Source organism: Sinocyclocheilus anshuiensis, unplaced genomic scaffold (assembly GCF_001515605.1).
Source record: "Sinocyclocheilus anshuiensis isolate Anshui unplaced genomic scaffold, SAMN03320099.WGS_v1.1 scaffold609, whole genome shotgun sequence".
NCBI classification, from domain to species: Eukaryota; Metazoa; Chordata; class Actinopteri; order Cypriniformes; family Cyprinidae; genus Sinocyclocheilus; species Sinocyclocheilus anshuiensis.
The window spans coordinates 317,368-326,988 of NW_015541011.1; the positions used below are offsets into that span (position 1 = coordinate 317,368).

Here is a 9,621-nt window from a genome sequence, read left to right on the forward strand (position 1 = left end):
TGTTATGGGGGTGTTTCTCTGCAGCAGGGACTGGAGCACTTGTCAGGATAGAAGGAAACATGGATGGGGCAAAATACCGTCAAATTCTTGAGGAAAATCTGCTGCCCTCTGCCAGAAAGTTGTCAATAAGAAGTAGTTTTACCTTCCAGTATGACAATGACCCAAAGCACACAGCAAAACTGAGCACACAGCAAAAAAGGTGAATGTCCTTGCATGGCCTAGTCAGATCCCAGACTTAAACCCCATTGAAAATCTGTGAAATGTGATGAAGACTGCAGTCCACAAACAGTCACCATCAAATTTAACTGAACTTGAGGAGTTCTGCAAAGAAGAGTGGGCAAATATTGCAAAGTCTAGATGTGCAAAGTTAGTAGAGACATATCCCAACAGACTAAAGGCTGTAATTAAAGCAAAAGGTGGTTCAACAAAATATTGACACAAGAGGGTGATCCTTTTTCCAACTCAGTGATTCTGTTTTTTTTTTTATTTAATTTTTTCCCCCTGACATATTGGTGTTATATCTTTCACTTGGATGTTATAAGTTGCACTGAGTAAATACAGCTGGATAAAACAAAAACTGTGTCCATCTTCATTTCAGGCTGAAAAGCAACAAATTGCGATTATTTTAAAGGGGGGTGATTCTTTTCTATACCCACTGAACATTTATCCATTAAATATGTCTGTTTATAACCTGTGAAGATAGTAGTGCAGTGAACAACTAGTTTCTAATTATTTATTCTAAGTGTTTGTAATTGTTTTACCGTTCGGGCCAGATCTCTTCTCATTGTGTTAAGAAAAAGGAGATGTAGTTTGATCTCCGTCTCCCACTTCCTGCAGTTCTGCACGTACTCATGACTGCCCAGACTGTGTTTACTGGAAGATAATGTTAAAAATGCTTCAGACATGGGCCAGAGCCAAAAGTAACAATAACTGAACGAATCAATGAAAAACCAAATAATATATAAAAACCGAAATATATAAACAACTTTATATAACAATAATAATAATAACTGTAATAATAACTACCATTTGAACTTTCTATTAATCAAATAATTCAGAAGTATCATGGTTTTTACAAAAATATTAAGCAGCATAACTCTTTTCAACATTGCTAATAATAAGAAACGTTACCAAATTAGCATATTAGAATGATTTCTGAAGTAATGTCTTCTAAAAATTCAGCTTAACCAATGCAGGAATAAATTACATTTTAAAATATATACAAATAGAAAACAGTTATTCTGAATTGTAATAATATTTCACAATATTACTGTTTTTATTGTATATTTGATCAAAAAATGAAGCTAGGGCAGTGCAAAAAATCGAGATGCGCATGAAAATCGCATTCGATTTTTTGCACAGCCCTAAATGAAGCCTTGCTAAGAGACATAATAGACATCTTTTTAAAAAAACATTTTTAAAAAAATCGTACCAACCCCAAACTTTTTAATATATATGAAAAGCAAAAATAAATAACAAAAATTTGTCTTTTTTTTTTTTTTTGAGAACGCAGTCTAAGAACATTCCCGGCTAGGAGATGAGTCCTGGATGACTGTGCTTTGGAAGGCCAGAGCAGGGTCGTAATCACTAGTATCAACTTGCCAAAGTCAAATGAGGACAAGGCAGTCAGCATTGAGCCAGACTCTGAAGAACTATACCTTAGCATAATGAGAAACTAAGAGCTTTCAAAACTTTGTACATGAATAACATGGGACACCCACAGTAACTAAGAGAGGATGCCTTGCATTACAGACTCAATTCTTCAAGAGCTTGGAATGATTTGTTTTTTGCCCATTCCCCCTATTCCTTATTAGGGCAGGCAAACCCTCCCCTAGAACTGTTGGTTCTGCTCTTCCAATGGTGTGGGTAAAAAGGAAACATTTCCCTAGCACAATTAAAACAAAATAACCCCGTTTTCAAGGAATGTTGGCAGGGGACTTGTTTATGTAATACGACAGAATGCCTGCAAAAAGGAAAGAGAGATGGTAAATGAAGGACTCACTTCTGTAAAACCTCCTCCTGTCCACAGACCTTGAGAACGTAGCTGCTGATGTCCACCTGGTTCAGGTCATCATGAACCCAGCACAAAGCCTGCATTATGAGCAGGTCCACTGGAGAACTCACTGGGGAAAGAAACACAGAAAACATGAAGGAAAAAGACATCCATGGACTGAGAACACAATAAAGCTAATGAAAAAGTACAGAAGCTAATAAAATAAATGTGTTTTTTTTTCCTATAATGCAAGTCAGTGGTGTCCAATATTGTTTTGGATTCCACTGACTCTTATTGTATGGACAAAACATTCTTCAAAATATCTTCTTCCACAGAAGAAAGTGAGTAAATGCTGACAGAATTTTCATTTTTGGGTAAATTGTCCATTTAAATTAATTGAGGACAATCATGCAGGTGTTGTCTGCCTTATGTTGCACAAAATGTAAAAATGATGTGGCCAGCATTATGCACCATTTTTCAAAGCTTGCACAGGTGTTGGTTTTACAATGGACTATTACCAAACAGTTCATGCAGTACAGTGTTGACTTGGAGGACAGCGAGGGATGAGGATGCCATTTGGAAAAAGACCTCTGAACTAATTGTGAACTACTTCTGGTTCACTGAGATCGAAAACCATGACAAGAAATGGATTTGGCATGAGAAGTTTCACTGTATCAGAGCAAAAATATGACACCCAACATATTGTTCATGGTCACCCCAGGCTTCAGCAATAACATGCCCCACACCCCTCCTTGGAATGATCCTCTCTTCAAGCTCCAAGCCTACGGCTGGATTACAGTAAGTCAGCTGTGCCTGGCCTCTTCATGTCTGCCGTGTTTTTCAACCCTAAAGGTCTGATGGTCATGCCTAATTTGTGATGGATTTGGGGTTGCTTTGAAGGGTTGTGGGATGCCAGTAAAACTCCTCCTCTGCCATCCTCTTTTCGTGGCACTACAGCAACACACATGGTGCTGGAATGTCAGGAGAGTGTGGTTGGTCTTAAATGGCAAGAACTCTACAGCCATAAGGAAGCCATGGAAAAAAAGCTAAGAGGCAGAAAGGCTAGAGTAGAACATCTTCAGGGCCTGATAAACACTGTGCCCCCTTTTCCCCTCCTAAGACCACAGTCTATGCTGGATTTATCCAGGTCAAAAAGAGCTATGGGGCTTAGGCAGTAACAACACAGACAAATTCTTCAACACAAAAGGCCAGTCTTGATTTCCTGCCAGGAGTGAGGTGGTCAGAGACTCGGCACAAAAAACGAGGCCCGGCAGTCTTCAGAACATAGCCGCTTCACAGGGAACTGAGCCAAGGCCACTACAGCTCAATGAAAAGGACTTTCCGTGCCTGGACCACAGACAGGTTACTCAGTAAAAAACCTTGGCAAGTGACATGCAAGCTGAAAAATGAAAAACACAGGAACCCTGGTTGAAGAATCTGTTGAGCAGACGCACTATGACAGTTATGTAAAAAGAGATTGTGTCGCAGCGGCCAAGAAATGCTCTCTGGCGCTGTCGTGGCTTCTTCAGTTGTCAGCTTCCTTTATAGCAGACATTCAGAGAAGCTTACTATTGACAAATAGTGAGTACATGATTCATCAGATGTGACATTATAAGCTATTTATTAGGGATAGTTCACCCAAAAATTAAAATTATGTCATAATTTACTTACCTTTATGACGTTCCAAACCTGTATGACTACCTTTCTTCTGCAGAATTTTCATTTTTGGGTGAATTGTTCCTTTAACTGCCTTAACTGTTAGCATAACAATTTTTATATAAAACATTTTCACAGTCAAAAGCTTTTTGTAATGACTAAATTCACAGTCACAAAGAACTGCTTACCATCACAAGTGAAAGTTACAGGCTGTTGAGAATCAGAAATCTCAATGGATACTTTCACACTGCCCCCACTGTCCCCTCCTGCATCCCTCTGAGTGATCACAGGGCTGAGAACATAGCCAGGATTGGTAGCCAGGTCGACATGTGGAAACTTTGACCTCAGTCTGCAAAAATATGGGACAACACTTTGGGTAAACAAAGACCTAACACAGGTAAATATGGTGTACCACAAGGTTCAGTCTCAAGTCCTTTGTTAATCTTGACATACATGCTCTCTTTGCATGTGTGATGTTATTATGAAACAAGGTATTAGCTCCCATTGTTACATGGGCTACACACAGCTGTAGACTTCCTGTATTTCACTTGTCAGCAGTCCTTGTTTGAGGTCTACATATGAGGTTTTGAGGCATTTCCTAAATTAGACCTTCAGGTCCAAATTAGCCTTGCTTCCCCTATAGAATCCAACATTACAGTGCTGATAATGACCTTCTGATATCAGATTAACAACAAAGCTGTAGTAGCGGGACCTGCTTTTTTTCTGATGTATCCCCTTTACCAGTCAATTCAACAATTTGCCTTAAAAAAAACAACAACAATAACAACTCATAACTCACTTTGAAATGTCTTCACAGAATGCTACGACTTCTAGATTTTGGGCTTCATTTCCCTGTAAGATGGAGTACTTTGAGAGTGCATTTGCACTTCCTTTATTGACCTGTAAAAAGACAGACATGAAGCCATGGTTATACTGATGAGCGAACATTTGGTCTATTATACTATACATTCACTTTCACTAATAGTGTGCTACACATAGGAAATCACTTGTTAAATATATGTTGTAAACAATCTATTATGTACAGTCTGTATTATGTACAGGGGTACCAAATAGACATAATTGATGACATTAACATCCCAGTTAAAATGTGGAATGAATGAGACAGTCTCTCTGTTTGGTGAGAGGATACTGAGAATGTGAAGAATGTCTGGAATGCCAAAAAAGAGACTTCCTTCAGGAAGGAAATAGGTCAAAAAGGAACATCAACATGGAATTACAACTAGGCATTAAAGGTATATTCAGTTTAATAATGGCTCACATGCTAAGAAATTAAATAAAAATATTTATTTTCTGTTTAATTCCATATACCATGCAGACTACATGAATGCAATCAATAGTATTACAAGTGGATTAGGCATTATTTTGTGAGATTACCTCTTAACATGGTCTCTGATAAGAACATCTGCCTCCAAAACATTCACCATAAGTGAAATCAAAGTAATAATCAAGAGTGTCAATATGGACAAAAAGAGCAGGTCACATGTTTTATTGCGGGTAATACATATATGCATGGGATGTGATGATGGTTTCTTTAGCTGTTTGCTAGGCCAAAGCTCTAGGCCTAACCTTAGAGAAAAATGAGACGCCATGTGACACACATTCACAAATTATTCATCCGCTTTTGCTTAAAGCTACGGTTTTACAGTTCTGACTGCCCTACATGCAATCTCTCCCAGTCCAAACAGACCTTTTCCTCAGGTTAAAAGTTTATGAGGGATCTGCCAAGAAATAATTCAAAGAATATAAGTAAAATTCCACCATCATCTTACGTTTGTGTCATTGTGTGCAATAGAATTCACAGCAACTGCAACTTCCTCTCCACTATTGTTGCTAAGAATACTGATATGCATTAACTGGAACTCTGCTCCCGACTGACCTGATAATACTTCCACTAAATAAATATGACTGAACTTCCGTCAGATGATTTAACAATCCACTGATGACAGAGTGCTTGATGGTAAACTGACTAAGAGCTCTATTTATGAATCTAATTACTCACACTGACATTAAACAAACTTCATTTCTGCATGTAGGATAAGCTGACGGTCAGTTAATGGTTCACTTGGAGGGGATGTTCAGAGCATATTTATAAACACACTCACAACAGAAACCACATGGTCGCAGTATCAACCAAGAACACCTTACTGTCTGCATACGAGAGCTACTGTAGTGACTGTTGCGATACACTAGGGATGTCAAAGTAATGACAAATGATACCAATCTTTCTACAATATCGGCAGTAACAAGTACCAACTCAATTCAGTGTCCAGTTGATGTCTGACTGAAATGTGGCTGCTTCTAAATGCTCACAGGCATATTATGTGGCACATAGGCCACATAATATGTGCACTCTAACAGACCTGCACTCTAACAGACCTGCCACATGTTTAATATTAGTACTGTTTATTTACACAACTATTCAAAAGATTAGGATATGCAAATCAGCATATTAGAATGATTTCTGAAGGATCATGTGATGCTGAAGACTGCAGTAATGGCTGCTGAAAATTCAGCTTTGCCATCACAGGAATAAATAACATTTTAAATATATTAAAACAGATCAACACTTATTTTAAGTTATAATAATTTTTTTTACAATATTACGGTTTTTTTTTTTGATCAAATAAATGCATCCCTGGTGGTGGTACATACTTGATTATTTTTGTATTTTATTTCTTTTTAATTTTTAACAAAGTTTCCTTTTTTTGTTTTCCATTTTATTGTGTTAATATTAATTAAAACTTAACACACACACACACACACACACACACACACACACACACACACACACACACACACACACCTTTGACACCAATACTTTATTTGTTCACATCAGAAGATAATGCATAATCTGGGTTTGCCTTATGAATGCTGTGTACCAAAAAAATCTATACAAAAAAGTATTTCCTCTACTAACCCTAACCACAAGCATGAAGTAATGGCAACAGGGAACTTACAGTACACTTACACCAAGACCAACAACAAGCCTGTCTTTTGGGATGTGTGTGCTGATAAGGGCTGAAATATCCACGGCTTGAGATAAGACTATCTGCTGTTGTGTGTGGTGAAGCAGAGTAACTGTACACCAAAACCAAAGCTCAGATTAGTTTCGCTGCTCTTTCGCAGACTCCGAAAGAGAGCTTCCATGGCAACGGGGAGCTGTACGGCCCCGCTGCAGGCATGTCAGAGAAGAACCCATGGGGCAAAAACAGCTAGCTGGGGCTTGTCTGTGCTAATGAGACCAGCATCAGTCCTCGCTATAGACATACACACACACAAAGATAACAGCCCATTTACTACAGAATACTAGGACAGTAGAGTGTTACCTTGAGTATGAACTAGATCTGATGTGTGACTCAGAAATATAATATTAATAGTCCTAAATCTTGAAACGAGGAAGTGCAAAGACTAAACCCTCTGACCCCTTCATTTTATCCTTATAGCTGAAAGCTGTCCCTGTTGTAGAAGTTACGGGCACAAATTCTTCAAGTACTGTGGGAAATGTGTCACAACAGCCAATTGTCCTAGACCGGAAAAAAGGAAACAGGAAGTGGGATTTCTGGGGAAAAAAAACACACACACACACACACACACACACACATTTACACACACTCCTCATAAGGAATCAGTTTCACTCAATGTTTCACATTCGTCTCAAGAAGTCATTCTTTATTTTGGCAATCAGTTATGACGTTTCTAAGGAAAGGCCATGGATAAAGCAAGAGGTTTAGATAACACGGTGGTAAAATGAAAGAGACTAAGCACCAGCAGAACTTGTCTAGAATATGATAAGAAACCAACCATGACGAACAAAACCAAAATGAAAGATGCAAATCGCCCCTAGCAGAAAATGTTGTAAAGACATTCACCACATTGGCATGGTATAATAATTAGAAAACCATACGCACACATTTTTAACTGCTACTTCCTGTCATATCACAGAGCACTGCTGCTTTCTTGTTAAAGTACTAGAATGTATGCAAGAATGAGAGACACCTATAAAATACTATGTTGTCGAATAGGGGCTAAGGGACTCAATTAGTGGGGTTAGTTTATTTAGATTTTATATTTTTAGCATTTTTATTAACATGCTGTGCTTTAGTTGTTTGACTGGCAAAGCCCTCTCCGAAAAGTTGAGCCTTTAAATTTATCGCCTTTAAAGTGAGACAGCTACAGCCATAAGGGTCGTTCATACAGAACGTTTTGCATTCCACTGCATTACTTTTCCATTGTCCTTCAAACATGCATATGACGGACATCCTTGACCATTGCACTCGCATCTTGTGCAGCGTCTTGTGCATGATATATCATTCAAAAAAACACAATGCTCGAATTAAAATAAGGCCACATTTTTTTAGTTTTCTTAAAACACTATAATGTTGACTAGTTGATTATTCAACCGACTACATTCAACTACAGTTGATTTTGAAAATATGTTGACAAACAGCATATACATTAAGTTGTTCACTATGTGGGCATTAGACACAACGAGTTTGAATTTGATGATACCTGGCTGGGATCATTTCTACTTCCTCCTACACACCGATTGCAGCTTTTTTAACTCTGCACAAGAGGTTGTTGTAATCACTTCTAAACAAACAGTGCTGCCAACATGTTCTGGGTCAGTAGAAAGGACGTTCCTCTTACCTGTTTGTCTGGGCTGTGATCTGTTGAGGTTGCAGGTATGATGAGGGACTGGCTTCTTGTTACGGCCGCCCCTGTTGATGCTCTTCTGGGTTCGGTGGCTAAAGTCACCTTGCTCTTCACCTGTTCTGAGGGACTGCCATTATCCACAACTTCATGCTCATCCAGAAGAACCGCATCCCATGGGTCTTTAGCAGTCCCAGACTCCTCTACGAAAGGGCAGCCCGATACAGTGCGTGTCTCCTCTACCTCCACCTCCTTGCGCTTGTTGAGTGGGTCCAGGTCCAGCCACTCAAATCGGCTGATATAGGGAGGTTCTGAGGGCTGAGGCATGGGCTCCAGGGACTTGACGCTTCCCGATTGGGTTTCCATGCTGGAGGACCTGCCGTTCTTCAAGTATTCTGAAGTGCTGGCAATCTTGTCAAACAGCTTGGCCATCTCTGGGGTGACGGCGGGCTGTTGGTAGACCAGAGCAGCAGGTGGTTGGACTGTTGTAAAGGAGAGGAAGAGGGTCTGCTGGGCCGGCAGACTAATAAAGGGAGACAAAGCTGGACTAAAGCCATTCTGGAAAGAGCACGGAGGCTTCGGGAAGGGAGCAGAGGGGAAGATGGGAGTCTGTGCGTGTGTTGGGGTGGGTGTCCAGTGGAATGAAGCAGGGTTGAACGCATGTCCTCCAGGATACGATGCGCTGAGATTGCAACCTAGCAGAGAGGAAGGTCTTGTCATTTTGCTTACTCCAAAACTGTCATCCAGAAGCAGCTTTTCCAGCTCCTCCTTGGTCAGCTTCTCTAAATCGATATCCTCAAATTTGTCTTTTTGTTCTTCCTTCTGTGTTTCTGATTCGGAGAACACAATGAGGTCTTTCTCTTGCCGGCTAGTGGATGTTTGTGTCATTGGATTGGGAAGGGGATTAACAGAAGACGCTGTGACTGGGAGTGTGTGTCTTTTCTCACGCTTGATTTTATCCAAGGCCTCCAATTCCATACGTAAAGCCTCCTCCTTTCCCACAATCCCTTTGGGCCGGACCACACCCGGAGAGGCTGGCCTGTCAAACTTAAACCCATTGCCACTGGATATGTGGGCCATGGTGTCAGCTTTGCCTTGCTATGTACATGAGGATACCACTGGGTTCTGGCAGGAACTTTACAACAGATGCCTACAAGAGGAAATTGAGAGAATATTACATGTTAGTATCAGGAACTCCAGGGCTCGCAAAATCGCTAGCCCGACATCCCGGGGCTATTGTGTTTTCCAGTCGGGCTACCAAAATGTATCACCACTCTGCCCGACGGGCTATCTTAAATGCA

At 40.0% G+C, this 9,621-nt stretch overlaps 1 protein-coding gene across 2 annotated transcripts in view; it reads right to left on the reverse strand.

The window, feature by feature from the left end:
* The window catches only part of LOC107690350 (phosphatidylinositol 4-phosphate 3-kinase C2 domain-containing subunit alpha-like), a 34,276-nt gene that overhangs the window by 19,691 nt on the left and 4,964 nt on the right, over window positions 1–9,621 (reverse strand). The window contains exons 3-7 of one of the 2 annotated variants that reach the window (XM_016488650.1): window positions 8,318–9,307; window positions 4,449–4,549; window positions 3,838–3,998; window positions 2,003–2,123; window positions 762–873 (exon numbers count right to left, since the gene is read on the reverse strand). In XM_016488650.1, coding sequence (XP_016344136.1) covers window positions 762–873; window positions 2,003–2,123; window positions 3,838–3,998; window positions 4,449–4,549; window positions 8,318–9,307 — 1,485 coding nt within the window. Of the gene's footprint in view, window positions 1–761; window positions 874–2,002; window positions 2,124–3,837; window positions 3,999–4,448; window positions 4,550–8,317; window positions 9,474–9,621 lie in introns of those variants that run through there. The other variant, XM_016488651.1, reaches the window with a different exon arrangement.